Here is a 15,047-nt window from a genome sequence, read left to right on the forward strand (position 1 = left end):
CATCCAGCAAGGCTGAAGAGCATAAGAGGTAGGCGCAGCCCTGGAGGCTCTGGAATGGTCTGGGAGGTGCCACACAACCCAGTGGTTAAGAGCAAGGGCCTATATTAGAAATCCAGTTCTGCTGCTTTCTTGCTGGATGACATGGGTACTGCACCAAACCTCTCTGTCCACCAGTTTCCTCTCCTAAAACTCGTACCCCTGAGGGCTGGCACAAAGGCATGATGAGAGAATGTACGGGACACACAGCATAACTCCTAAGGTTTATTGGCAGCACTCAAATGAGGTCTTTGACAATGAGCCCTTCCCGCATCTCTTCATCATCAGTGGAGAACAGAGTGGCGGCAGTGTCCAGAAGGGGCACATTCCAGCCCTCAGGAGAGTCCGAGTGGCTTTCAGGGTACCCCAGAGAAGGCTTCTCTCAGGGACAGGGGACTGGGCTACAAGGCTTGCCCTCTCCCAGCCCTTTTCCCTGCCTCCACTTCCATGGACAGGGCAGCAGGGGCTTCATGGACCTCTCCTTAGCATCCCAAGATTTTTATACTCTATTTCTGTTCGTAAGTCACCAGAGGTGCTTGTTACAAATTCAATTCTAGGAAACTGCCTCATTCTGATTCCAGAGAATCAGAATCTCTGGGGCGGGGCTTCTCAGCCTCGGCACTACTGACATTTTGAACCAGATCATTCTTTGTTACGTAGGGCCTATCCAGTGCATTGTGTGGTATTTAGCAGCATCCCTGGCCACTACCCACTAGGGGCCTGCAGCATTCCCACCCCCAAACCGTGACAACCAGAAATGTCTCTGGACATTGCCAAACATCTCCTGGAGGTCAAAATCATCCCTGGTTGAGCACCAATGAGGTAGATCAAAGACCTAAATGTAAAAAATAAACAATGTAAAAACTTTAAGGTATTAAAAAAAATACCATTAAAAAAGCTTTAACAAGTCAGACTGGGAAAAAATATTTACAACGTAAAATCACAAAGAAATGGATCCAGAATATATACTTTTATAAAGCAAGAAGATGATAAAGGAAAACAGGAAAATGTGTAAATAAGATGCAATCACGCAGCTCTATGATGAAACAAAATGACAAGAAGATACTTAACACACTAGAAATTAGGAAATGTTAAATAAAACCACAGAGTACTAGATCATAACCATCAGATTGGCAATAATTAGAAAGTTCGACAGTGCCCAGTGTTGGCACAAATTCAGACCATGTGGGGAGCATAAACAGGGACAACAGCTAATACTAACCAAGCCACGGATGTCATCCTGGAATCCTCTCCTGGGAATAAACTCCCGGACAGAGCTCCCAGTGGTAGATAAGAGCTCAATGCTACAGCAACTCAGGTGGCTGGGTCCAGAGCCTGTTCACTTACCAAAATAAAAATATGCCTTTCTGTGTGTGCCATATGTGGCAAAGGTGGGAAGCTCTGCCATAGAGAAGCTCATATATCCCGGAGAGTGTTCAAGAAAGGTAATATTCCAAACAGTGAACACTGGAAGCAATCTAAACAACCATTACCAGAATACAGATCCATAAACTACAGTATATTCCCAGAATGGAACACTTAGCAGGAATGTTTGACCTAGATGATTCCATCTCACAAGCATAATTTTGTGAAAGCAAAGAGATGACAATGTTACATCATTTATACAATGTTGGAAAACACACCAATGACACATTGTTTAGGGGCAGAAACAGTATAGCAAAAGTAATTCACTGACAGATTCAAATCAGTGGTTTTCACCACTGGACACACATTAGAGTCTCCTGCAGAGCTCCTGAAAAGTCCTAACGCCCCTTAGAGCTAGCTTTCTGGGAGGTGAGAGTGTTGGGGAGAACCCAGGCATCAATCTTGAAATTCCAGCTGAGTCACTGCACCACAGAGGTTGAAATTCACTTAGTGACCCCCAAGGTCAGGCAAGTGGTTAACTTCTGGAAGGGAGAGAGGCAAACAAAGAATGTAAAGAGAGGCGCCATCAGCCCAGGTAGCATTTTATTCCTTGTCTGAGTGGGGGGTGATGTGGAGAACAAAGGCAAAAGAAATGCAGAAAAAAATGAAATCTCTTTACAACTTTCAACTCATTGACAAGCTGACCTGAGACAGGCAGTGACCTTCCTCCAGGAACTCAACTGCTTCTCTATTAATACTTTGCTAGGGACAATAAGCAACTTGACATTAGCCTGACCTCCAGGATCATCTTTAACATATAAAAATCCCTTTGGAAAATTCCTTTATCTCTACCCCTCTCCTTCCTTCCCCCTCCCCCATTATATGTGGGCAGTCATCCTCCAAACATAAGGCCCACTGAAAGATACCTGAAGAGTCTCATGACTAAGGGTTAGGCAGATAGTAGTAAATGACCTTAACAGCAGCTAGCCCCTCAAGGTCCTGGAACTCTTGCTTCCAAATTCCTTAGAGACTTTCGCTACCCCTAACCCCTCCAAACTTGAAAGTAGATAACCAGCCACTCCTCACAACCCTGGAGCAGCTCTTTCTGCCCCTGGGTCCTGTCCCTGTGGCTTTAATAAAAGCCACCTTTTTTGCACCACAGATGCCCCAAGAATTCTTTTTTGACCATTCGCTCCCAGCCCCAACATTTCACAACAGGGGCACAAGGGAGTTTGTTTTATTCATCACATTTTAAAAGCTCCCAACGTATTCAGAATTTTACAGAAGAGTGCATTCCGATTTAAGCAGGAAGTATGGAGATCTTGGGGAAACCACCAGGTACTACAGTTTCCCACATACTACACTGACTTCCCCACTGGATTTCAAGGGAATGTGTGCTGATAATAAGATCAGTGACTCTCTTCTTTAATCTGGTTCACTCATACTCCCTCATTCCAGAAACATTAGCAAGAGACCAGAAACGGAGAGTGGGGGGTGGGAAAGCACTGTACCAAAGAGTAGGGATGAAACAGGCAACTATAGGTGAGTACTGAGGCAAAACTCTTATTAGGGAAGGTGCCTCCTCAATCCATGCGACAAGTATTCAGGCAAAAATTCCAGTATTATAGGGACTGCACCTTTCGGGGTGGGGGGGGGGGGAAGTCCACGAAAGGACTCCCTAGAAAAGTCATCCTTCAGGAGTAAGGTACAAGTGTAGAGCACTCATCCCCAAGGCCAAATGGGCCACTTCTCCCCAAGACACTGCTAAGATCTGCTTGCTTCTCCAGCACCCCCATAGTGCCCCTCCCTCCACCTTGACACTCCACCAGACAGGCCGCAGCAGGAGTGAGCAGTCCCCACAGACTGAAGTCTCCCAAGTCTCCTAACTGCCAGGCACTCCCATTAAGAACAGTGATAAACTGAGCTGTTAGAAATCCCTGAAGGATGCCCGAGAAATCCACTGCTTCTGTGGTGAGGTCTGGGGCCCAGGGTGGGTGGCAGATTCTCTTCTGTTCCATGCCCTCCTGCCTGTTTGCCTTTTGTACTGTGTGCGTCCAATCTGTGAGCAGGGAAGTTGACAGTAAGTGGGTTTGGGGCCCCAGCTCTGACCCAGGGTAATAGTTACAGCTAAGAGTATGTGGCATTTAATTTAGACTCATTTGTCACTTACTGGTAATGGGACAGGAGCCTTGGTTCTCCAAGAGCTCAGCCCCCAGGCCAGTTCTCCCATTGCTGTATCCGCTTGCCTCGTGGAGGTGCACTTGCTATTCTGGCCCGTTTGTGGCAAACATCACTGCAGAGCACAGTAAAGCCCAAGGTGCAGCTGTGACAAGCAGGACATTTACACTAATTTGTAGACCTGAGGGTGTATGTGAGGGAGCACTCAGGCCACCAGGTCAGGCTGTGTGGCATACTCACCAGGGGCCAATGGGATCGGGCTGCCTGGCACAGTATGGGCTGGAAGACCAGACACAAAGCGGGCGGTTGACCCATAAGGCTGATGCACTCAGGCAACCTGACCTGGGGGCTGAGCCCTTGGAGAACTAAGGCCTGCCCAGAGTAAAAGCCATTAAGCCCTGGGCTCAGTAGCTGCTTCCCCCCATCCCCCACCAGCTTTCAAATAGGATCTTTCACTTAGTGAAAGGTAGCAACAATACCACCCCTGGTAGGGTCAAAATGAAGGGTAAAAAACACTCATAAAATGCAGCATGGTGAGCTTTTCACGACAGGTTGGGGCTCTAGCAGAGCCCTGTGAAAACAGCCAAGGTCAGAGTGCCAAAGACAGCCTTTCTTCCCTGGCGGCACCAGGAGTCCAGGGGTCCTGGCGGCACCACTGGGAACGAGACAACCTCCAGTAGCTGTTCAGAAGCCTGAGCAGGACCCCTGGTACCATCCCTGTGTCCTTCCACTAGGGAATGTAAGAGACTGAGGACCAGCTCTTCCTCGGCATGGCATCAAGCCAGCAAGGGCTTCAAGGAGATGAGGCTCCAACTTTGCTTCCAAAGGGACTCCACCGCTTTTCCTGAGCCCCACCAGAGACTGGGTAGGGCTGAAGAAAAGCTACAACAATCCTGGATTCTCAGATAAGGTCTATTTCCTTCTGCAGCTGGGGCACTATTGTCTCCCTCTCTACAAATACTCCTCAGCGATGCTGGGTGTGGCTCTGCAACGGGGATCCTCCCACTCATAAAACACTCTGCTTTCTGGGTGAGATACACAGAAGGAAGCGCTGGGGCACAAACCTCATTTATCTGATGTTTGGCCAGAAATCCGAGTTCTCAGGAAGCCCAGGGAAGCAGAACCTCAAGCCCCACAGCCAGGTCTTGTCCAGGACGCCGAGGGAAACACCCTAACTAGTGCACAGCTCATGCTTCAGGTCTGCAATCCCACCTGCTTGTGTCAAAACTCGCCCACCTTTCCAGGAACCAACGTCACATGGAAGGCAGAGGCATTAGCACGACAGTCAACCTCAGAAACAGGTAAGGCAGGGTGCAGCCAGGCTGTGATCTGGCCAGGTCTTAAGCAATCGCAGGCCGAAGAAGTAAAGGATGGTGCCATCTTTAAACCTCACATGACCTGCCCTGTCAACCCAGCCAGGCAAGAATGTCCCCCTTGCCAAGTCCTCTCAGATTATTCCAGGTGGGTAGAAAGCAGTTACGGTAAGATCATTTAAAAAAATTCTTTGCCTTTCCCAAACGTGACTTCCCAGAAGAAAACGGAAAGAAACATGCACTAAATGTACGTGTATCGAATCCCACACCAACAGCCCCATGAGGTGGGTATCCCTGTACCAATCTCACCTCGTTAGGAGCACCGGCTACCACACAGGAAGCTGAGACTTAAGTCCAGCTCTGTGAGCTTTTGTCAGGCCACCATCCCGGGAGGACAAGGGTCCAGAGAAGACATTCATGTCTGTCTGTCTCTGTTTCTCTCTCTTATTTCACTCCAAAGTCACAGAACCATCACTGAGAACTGGCAGGGGACCAACCAGGGCAGCTAGTCCAGCCACCACTTCACAGAGCTGAGGCCCAGTGGAATGGGCAAGTGACTTCCTCAAAGTCCCAGGGCAAATTGACAATTAAGTCAAGACTATGAGGGGATCCCTGGGTGGCTCAGTGGTTTAGCGCCTGCCTTTGGCCCAGGGCACAATCCTGGAGTCCCAGGATCGAGTCCCACGTCGGGCTCCTGGCATGGAGCCTGCTTCTCCCTCTGCCTGTGTCTCTGCCTCTCTCTCTATGTCGATCATAAGTAAATAAATAAATAAATAAATGTTTAAAAAAAAATAATAAGTCAAGACTATGAGTCCCCACCCAGGTAACTTCAACTCCTCTTCACGTCTCGGCCTTTATGTCACTCTATCAGGGAAACCCTCCTTTATGATATCCCCTCATTTGGATCTGGTATCCCAGTTCCTCACTCTCAAGGCTCCCTGAGAGCACATTTTCTCAGGAAATCTGTACCTATGTGGACAACTGCTCATGTAATGTTGGCCTTCTGGAACTAGAAGGAAGTCCTCAACCACAAACACATCCTCAGAGCCTGGAGGGTAACCTTACCTTCACTGTCAGTGAGTACTTCCATGCGCCCGCTGAACATGGCTTTCAGCATGGTGTCCTGTTTGGTCAGTGTCTGCATGGTGGTGTAGTAGAGGGCCCCGCCCACATTCAGCTTTACGTACTTGGAGCTGGGACTCGTGCCCTTGAAGGAAGTGGTGCGGGTAGCAGCCGCTGGCACCGCTGAGCTCACCACACTTTCTCCTGACATCTCTTCCTGCCAGTGGAGAAGACACAGGGTCACCAGGGTCACAGCACCAGGCCTGCTTTACCTTTTAGCCTGTGGGCTGAATCTGGCCTCCAGATGTGTTTTGCCTGGCACAAGTATATACCGCATTTATTTTTATTTTTATTTATTTTTTTTTTATATACCGCATTTAAAACTTCTGGATGGCTGCCAAGGTTGACAACACAAGAAGAGTTCACACACACACAAAACCCCAAAAAACAAAAAACAAAACAAAAACAAAAACCTGGCTTTTCTGAACATCAGAGGTCAACTGGGCCACCAGGGTGCCCACAACTGGTGGGAACTGGGTATTGGCTGCCCCAACCTACCCAGATAGCCTCATATGCTGACCTCACCTGCTGACCCTGCAAGCACAAGTTTACCACTAACTCTTGTGCTGTGAGGACTTCCCTTCTGCATGTTCCACATATAAGCGAACACCTGGATGCATCCTAAAGCAGCTTAAAGCACTGCCCAGGTCTCTCTCAGTTTCCTTGTCATGTACCACTCAACAGCTGAATTCCAGATGAAATAAACTTTTATATAAATTGAGTGGGATCCCAACTACCACTCCTAATCTTTCCTGTAGGGGCAGGGGGAGGTTTCTCACGACTACATGACAGACATTAAAAACCCTTGGAAGCAATTTACTGCAAAATTAGAGACTTCCTGTACTAGTGCCACCCAAAACAGCAAGATCTGAGGACAGTCTCCTTTTTTTTTTTTTTTTTGAGGACAGTCTCCTTAATGGCACTGCCAGTTCTGTGTCCATCACAAAGCAATGGACACATTATCTGACTTAAGTTGGCTTAGGAAAGGAGATTGGTAGCTGGTACCTATGTACTCAAAGAGAATATTTCTTTTATAGGTAAAATTCTATGGCTGGAGATGTCCCAGAAGTGGGCTGATTCTTTACGACTCGGGCACAGCAGAGGTAGCAGCCCCCTGACAGCTAGGGACCTGGCCTGGCACTCTTATTGGGGCTTTATGTTTACCACTGAACACAGACGATTCATATAGCACGTCACCATCTGCCAAGGCCACTCAGTGCCTGATGGATCAAGACATAAACAGGACTACTCCATAATTATGTCTGAGTACAGACTAAAACAAGAACATTGCCCAAACATCACCATATCCTGACCAATTTGACTCACTGTCGCTTCTTTAAGTTAGAGCTTTAGCCCCATTCCATTCTCCCCACTTTCAACATAGGAATTACGAGACCCAGTCACGGAATTAACTCTTCTTCCTGAGAGCATTCAGTACAGTGCAAAACCTCACTTCCCTGAATCCTCCCCAAAATCATACAAGGCAAGCCCCAACCCTTCTGAGATCCCCCAGGGTTCTCCCTCATTGTCACAAGGAAATAAACCCAACTTTGACTATCAGCATGCTCCTGCGGGTTTTGACAGCACACAACTTTAAAAAACTATACCCTGACCCCGAGAAAGGATTTCTTTTCAAAATATTTTTTAAAAAATATTTTTAAAAATTTATCTGAGACAGCAAGAGAGCGAGGGATAGAGCAGAGGGAGAGGGAAAAGCAGGCTCCCCACTGAGCAGGGAGCACAACATGGGCTCTGGAGGAGCCTAAGGCAGACACCCAATCACCGGAGCCATACAGGCACCCCAAGGATTGTTTTTTAAATTCTCTACGCCTATCTTGTTTGGATCTCCCACAATTAATATGTATTACATTTATAACGGGTAAACACAAAAGTTATTTTTCAACGGGCGAAGGGACTAATGCTGTCCATCGTTCAGTAATAGAGGCAAGAGCCAACCCTCCTCTCGATCTCCATCCACCCAAAAGAGCCGCCTGGAAATCATCCACTAGGGGACCCATGTCAGGGCCCTGCAGGATGGCACAGGAAGAATGCGCTCCTGGAAAGCAAAGTATTTTCTCAAAACAGTGTTCTTGCTTCATCAAGTGACTATATCCCAAGAAGGTACATTTTTCAAAAGCTTAAGCTTAACTCACCTGAGCTCTCTGTGACCAAATGCCAGAAATAGAAGGGGTAATAAGAAAGCAGTGCCCCCTCCCTTCCAGCGTTCCTTTGAAATCAGTCCCCAGAAACCCTGCACTAATGATTATCACCAACCATCCCCCCGCCCCAGAAATACTCTGTCCATGGGATGATAGAGTAGCTGGAGAGAAGAAAGAGTTTCTCAAAACTTTAAATACCTAGGGAAGGGGAGGAAGGTGAAGGCTTACAGGTGTGAGGCTTGGGGGTTTTTCAGTTAGGGAAAACTGCTCCAAAATGTAAATACATTTTAAAGCACCCTTTCAGATCTAAATTTACACAAAAATACGTGTTTTGGGAAATGGTCTAGCATTTTGTAAGGCCCCTATGAAACAAAAATGGCATGAAGTATACTCCAATGTACTTTTACTTTCCAATACCTTTTTAAAGTTAACTTGCATGCAACAGAGTATATGCACAAAGTGCACAATTTGAGGAGTTTTGGCCAGTATATGCATCCGTGTAACCACCACTCTAATCAAAATAGAGAACATTTTCATGGTTCCAGAAAGCCCCTGGATGCCCTCTTCACAGAAGGTACCATCATCTCTACCACCACATACAACACTTAAAATCCAAACAATGCTGGAACACCGCCATCGTTATTTCCACCTTGTAGATTTGTGGGTTTTTTGTTGTTGTTTTTTAAAAGATTTTTTTTTATTTACTCATGAGAGACACACACACACACACACACACACACACAGAGAGAGAGAGAGAGAGAGAGAGAGAGAGAGAGGCAGAGACACAGAGAGAGAAGCAGGCTCTACGCAGGAGCCCAATGCAGGACTCGATCCCCGGTCTCCAGGATCACACCCTGGGCCGAAGGCAGGTGCCAAACCGCTAAGCTACCCAGGCGTTCCTGGCTTGTAGATTTGGATAGCACATCCCAGAGTTGTTCCCAAAGTGCACTGGCACTGGAGGTGGGTCAGTGACAGAGCAAGGACATGGGCAGGTCCTGTCTGGGCTTGAGCCCATCATTTTCCCAACATTCGTACTTGAGATATACAGAGCTGGAATACATAAATTGAGAAAGGAGTGCCCCATCCCTCCTTCTTCATCAAGTACAAAACAAGCTTTGAAAAGAGATGGGCAGCAATGTGTGGCTAAGAGTTTAGGTTTGCAAGTCAGATCTGAGTTTAAGTGCCCAGTCCTGCCATTGACTGACCAGTTGTGGGAGCCTAGGCAAATCATCTGAGTCTAGCCCTGTCTAGGGGGACAACAGCAGTGTCTCCCTCTCAGGACTGTTCTGAGGGATGCCACAGAGTACTCAGCATGGCTTCTGGCTTACAGCAGCAAAGACTTATGTTATGATTATTCAAGAATGCTCTCAAAGTCTCCAATTATCTTTTCTCTGAAGACCATTTCCAACTCTACAGACACCCATCAGAATCGCTAAGAAATAAAGCAAAAACCATCTTGATCTAGCTTGAGACTCCAGAATAGGCAAAGAAAGCTCTGAACCTTTCTGGAGCCCACCCTTCTAAAGGTCAGTCACCTCAATACTGGGAATGGTCTTTGGTTGAAAGATAGTCTGACTGTTCATGTCTCTGAGCCCGTATTGCACTGAGCTAAGGACAAAAAGCAGCAGACACTAAGCCTCCCCAGCACATCTCTCTACAGAAGACTCCTCAGCCACTGCTACCAGGATCCTGCTTTTTTTTCCACTTGTTTCAAAGTTTGGATTTCATCATTAATGAGGTTGGGGAGGTGAGGCAGGAGAGAGCAAAACTGGTTACACAAAACAAAGATAAAATTAATACTTGAAGTATTGGTTATGGATTCTATTCAATCTGAAACTTTTAATCCAGTTAGATCTCCCCTGAGTATTCTATTGCTGACTCTAAACAGTGGCTCTCCCCTTAAAACAAAACAAAAACCCTGACATCAGAGTCCTATTCATGTAAATTCTGATGTTAGCTGATCTAGGGGTATGGCCTGAGCAACAGAAATTTTTTTAACTCCCGTAGGTGATTCCAACGTGCAGCCAAAATTGCAGCCCACCACTGTAAATAGTTTTGTACACCTATTCACTTCATCATCTTGAAGAAGCTCCCCCAACCTCCTGTTCTATTGGCCCAGTGAATTCCTGACCACACATAAAAATAAACCAGAGCATCATAAACAAAAGCCAGCCCCTATTTCACAGCCTCAGAGCCACAGACAGGAAGCAACTGTATACATGCTTAAAAAATAAAAATCAGCCCAAGGAAGAAAAGTGTTGACTTGAAAAGAGGCTCAGGCAAGTACAATAGGAGAAAAAGGCACCACTCCCCTCACCCTTGGGTGTTTTCCATACAGCTCTCTGTGGAAACTGTCTCCATTGTGTGTTGGGGGAGACGTGCGTATGGAAGGTTGGATCAGAAGTCTGAGGAGCCTAGGCTAGTCTCAGTTCCACCACTTCCTGTGTGAGGTTCAAACAAGTGTTTTGAGTCTCTGTTTCCTACCTTGTGAAACGAAGGTAAAGCCATAATCTTCATAAGAACCTTCAGGGAATCAATGTTTGAATACTTGGTACCTGGCCCTTAGTGCAGTTTCCCTTCTGTCCCTCAAACTTAAGACCAGAGGTCCCAGCCCTGGCTGTATTAGTCACCTGGATGCATGTAAAAGTACCTATGCCTGGGCTTCACCCCAGGCCAATTAATCAGAATCAGAGGGGGAGGGAGCAGCTCAGTTGTATTTAAGAAGTTCATGGGGCACGTGGGTGGCCCAGTGGCTGAGCATCTGCCTTTGGCTCAGGTTGTGATCCCGGGGTCCTGGGACTGAGTCCCATGTCAGGCTCCCTACATGGAGCCTGCTTCTCCCTCTGCGTGTCTCTCATGAATAGATAAAATCTTAAAAAAAAAAAAAAAAAAAAAAAAGCAGCAGCTCTTCAGGTGATCTAAGATGCCCAGCTAAGAGCCACAGAGCTAAGGTGCTCCTTTAACCAGCTTGATCTAAGAGTCACTGCCTTTTAGCTAATTATAAAACTTCACCAAACTAAGGGCATTTCCACAACTCAGGAAAATCTGCTGTTCCACTTCAACCAAACTGCATTAAATCAGCCACATAACCGTGGCATTATTTTGCATCCAAAATTTGTTTACGGGGCCACTACTGCTATTTCCAATTGTTCTTGCTAAATTACTTTCCCTCCCTCTGTGTATCATGCAAACTATTGGCCTATTTCTCCCAGGGGATCCAGCGAGGAAGACGTCACCCATCCCACTTTTTAGGGGAGAAAAATGAAGAATCAGAACTACAAGGTTTCTCTGACTCAGGCTCCTTTCATTACATAGCCCAAATCAAGAAATCATTAATCTCCCATTAACAGGGCGTGTTAAAACAGATTGAGGGGTCCAACCCCCACACTGATTCAGTGGTCAAGTGATAAGGCTTGAAAAATCTGGTCATTTCTAGGACACGTGGGTGGCTGAGTGGTTGAGCGTCTGCCTGGTTGTGTTGATCTGTGGCTCCCCCATAAGGAGCCAGCTTCTCCCTCTGCCTGTGTCTCTCATGGATGGATGGACGGATGGATGGGTGGAAGGAAGGAAAGAAGGCAGGCAGGAGATTTGGCCGTTTCTAACAAGTTGCCAGGTGATTCTGCAGCCGCTACTGCCAGTCTGGAGGTCAGTTTAAGAACTGCTGGTTTAGGCCTCCTTCCCCGCAGGTGGTCCTTATTTTGCATAAGATGTAGCAAAATCAGATACAGGTTGGCTAAGTCGTCTTCGGCAGTGTTCCAAGAGGCACAGGAGTAAGAGAGCTAGGCTAGACTTTGGTCATTCCCAGCCAGGGCCAAAGAGCCATCTCGGGAACAGACCCTTCAAGGATCATAGGCATGCAGAAACCTTCCGACGGCCGGGTGACAGCCGGAGATCCGTTCTGAACTCCTTAGGTGTGGCCGCTTCGGGCTCGGACGGAAGTGACTGGATAGGGACCAAGGCGCGGGCTGAAGGCGCTGGCCTCCGAGGCCAAGGTCCCTGGAGCTCAGGCCCCCGCCATCCCTCCCCTCGATTTCTTCCCTGCTCTCCCCCAAACACGCCCTCGTGTTCTGAAGCACCTGGAAGCTCCTTCTCCAGTTTCCCCGGAACCGAGAGGCTGCAGCCACAACTTCCAAAGACCCCCCCAAACGCTTCGCCGCAAGGAATCCCAGGCCGTCTCTAAACCTAACCGTGCTCTTGCGCAACGCCCTCCCACCCTCACTTTCCACCCCAGAGTCCATCTTCGACAACCCCTCTTTGTTCTCTCCACATTCACCGACCCAATGGGTCCTCAAGACTCGAGAGACACCCCCAGCTCACCCACACGTATCTACTCCCCCAAGCCCAGATGCTCTATCCCGATCCCCGACAGCCAGGGGCAGCCCCCCCGTCACTCACCACAGCCCTTCCCCCACCCCCGACCCCCCCCCACCCCCGCCCCATCGGCCTCTCCCTTTTCGCGACGGCCCCTCCTCGCGACCCACCCCTCCTTGGCTCCTTCCCTCTCCGCTCTGCTGCTGCCGGGCTCTCGCGGCCGCCCAGAGCCCCCCGTTAGTGGGCACCGCCCTCCCTACCATGAAAAGTCGGAGGACGCAGGAGTCTCCAAACTCGGACTGAGAGGCAGGAAACACCCAGCTCGCGCAGGCGGGGGGCAGAGGCGGGGCCGGGGCGGGAACTTCCGCTGCGCCAGCGCGCTTCCGCCCCGCAGAGCGCGCCTTCTTAAAGGGTCCGTCGTAAACCTACACGTCGGCCGCGTTCGCTCCAGCCTCTGCGGCTGGAGTGGGTGGCATCACTTCTGGGCTGGATCAAGCGTTAGCCTGATGAGAGGTCCATTTCCCCCCATCCCCGACCTTCCAGAGAAGAGGGCAAGATGCAAGGAGGTCGTCCTTCCCGACGGCAGAAGCTCTGCGGAACTGTCGTTTCCCGGAACTGGATAATTGGTTCCCAGCGGAGCTCTGAGAGTGGACACCCCGGGGCAAGATGGCGGTCGGGCCTCGGCCGCAGCCCCGGGTCTGGCAGAGCTCGAGGGTATTGGGCTGAGGCGGCGGGAGCTGCGGCCCCGACCCCGAGCGCGGGGGGCCTGGAGCGGGTAAAGGTCTACGGCCTGCGGGTAGCGAGTGGAAACAGGGTCTTGGGGTGCCCGGGTGGAGGTGACGGCGGGGACTCAGGGAAGTGGCCCTTTGGCCGGGTCCCTGCCTCCCCAAGTCGAAGGGCAGGTGCTATAGGGGCTGGCTTTCGGGTCGGCGGGGGCGGGGGTGTCCTCTTCGTCGTCTTTCCACCCCTATTCATCTGTGGGGAGAATAGGCTTTTATAGACAGACCGGTGCTGGGTGAAGGTTTGTTATGGTGGTTGTCGATGCCGAGGAGAGATGCTGGGCTCAGGGGCCCCCAGACCGGAGTTCGGGCCCCGCTGACTCGCGGTGACCTTGGGTGAGCTCCCTCACCTCTCGGAGCCTCGGTTTCTTGCCCTGTAAAATGGAGTGATCAGCTCGTTTCGCATGGGAGTTTGTGTAATGCAAGTTTTGGTGTCTGCCACTCAGCGCTCTCAGTGGGCAGCTGGTGTTAATGGTTTCAGTAAGAAAAACTTGGTCGTACTCGGACTCTGCTCAGCCCTACGGGCAGCCTTGCGTTCTCAGCTTTTCTTCGCTGTCCTGGGAGTGGCCGAGTCCCTTGGGTCTTACTTGTTTCACTTAACTGATTTGGAGTTAGACGCGGCTTCAAATTCGGGAGACGAGTGACCTCTCCTAAGTCCTGCTCCCTCTTCATTTCATTTTGTCCGTGTGAAGGTGGGATCCATAACATGCTCCTAGATGGGCTGTAGCCTTCAGTAAATGCTGCTGTTATTAATGGTCTAAGTCCTGTTGCCTGTTCTTTATTTTATTTTTTTAAATAAATTTTTAAAAGATTCTATGTTTTCATGAGGGAGGGGGGGCAGAGACACAGGCAGAGGGAGAAGCAGGCCCCATGCAGGGAGTCCAACCGGGACTCCTGGGACTCGATCCCGGGTCTCCAGGATCAGGCCCTGGGCAGAAGGCGGCGCTAAACCACTGAGACACCCGCCGCCTTGCCTGTTCTTTAAAAATTGGGCCACTGAGGCCTTCAAGAGCTGTTGGAAAGACAAAATTGGTTAAATATCTGTACAGTGTCTGAAACATGATCTGCCCTTAACAGATTGGTGTTAGTCACTAAACCTGGCTGCCCAGCTAGTCCATAGGGGGAAAATCCTCTTGGGCTCAGACAGCAGTTGATACTTACGATGCTTCACTGTGAGTGATGCCCTCTGGACTCTCTCATAATTCTGCATGAAGCTGACCTCATCCAGGGAAGACTGATTTTGAGCAGCTACCATGGGACTGTAGATGTAGAAAAGCATCTGAGGCCTGTCTCTTAGTATTAAAATCTTGGCTATGCTACTTACTAAATGGTCTAACGTGGACTATGGGATGTAATTAAATGATGTTGCAGGGTTGCTGGTCTTACTATGTAGAAGGACGTGACACGTTGTGGATACTTAATTTATTTTCCTTTATGAATAATCCTGGTTATCACTGCCCTCTTGTGTTTCTAATTTTTCCACATATATCATTGTTTCCTTAATTGGGTTAATTCCTTAATTTGGGTTTTGTTTTGTTTTTAAAGTCTAAGTACTATATACAGCAAAGCTCAGTTACATGCTATCTGCTTTGAGATACTCCTTGTTAATGTTTTCCCACTTAATCGTAATCACGGTGTCATGATGACTAAGAATAGAAGTGTAAATGTTTCGATTTTTTTAGCACCCCTAGGAGGTAGGTACTATCATCCTCAATTTATAGATAAGCTGAAGCCCAGAGAGGATAAGCAATTTGACCAAATGAGGTAGAACCAGAACTAAAAAG

General features: G+C 48.7%; 2 protein-coding genes across 5 annotated transcripts in view; one reads left to right on the forward strand and one right to left on the reverse strand.

The window, feature by feature from the left end:
- Nucleotides 1-13,088, reverse strand: part of KCTD10 (potassium channel tetramerization domain containing 10) — a 27,858-nt gene extending 14,770 nt beyond the window's left edge. For 2 of the 4 annotated variants that reach the window (XM_072723041.1, XM_072723040.1), the window contains exons 1-2: nt 12,655-12,891; nt 5,958-6,171 (exon numbers count right to left, since the gene is read on the reverse strand). In XM_072723041.1, coding sequence (XP_072579142.1) covers nt 5,958-6,171; nt 12,655-12,747 — 307 coding nt within the window. In that variant the 5' untranslated portion in view covers nt 12,748-12,891. Of the gene's footprint in view, nt 1-5,957; nt 6,172-12,654 lie in introns of all 4 variants that reach the window. The other 2 variants (XM_025986632.2, XM_025986631.2) reach the window with 2 other exon arrangements.
- Nucleotides 12,892-15,047, forward strand: part of UBE3B (ubiquitin protein ligase E3B) — a 54,417-nt gene continuing 52,261 nt past the window's right edge. The window contains exon 1 of the mRNA XM_025986661.2: nt 12,892-13,259. The gene's annotated coding sequence lies outside the window, so the exon portion shown is untranslated. The remainder of the gene's footprint in view (nt 13,260-15,047) is intronic.

The sequence above is a fragment of the Vulpes vulpes genome, chromosome 10, assembly GCF_048418805.1.
Source record: "Vulpes vulpes isolate BD-2025 chromosome 10, VulVul3, whole genome shotgun sequence".
In the NCBI taxonomy this organism is placed as follows: Eukaryota; Metazoa; Chordata; class Mammalia; order Carnivora; family Canidae; genus Vulpes; species Vulpes vulpes.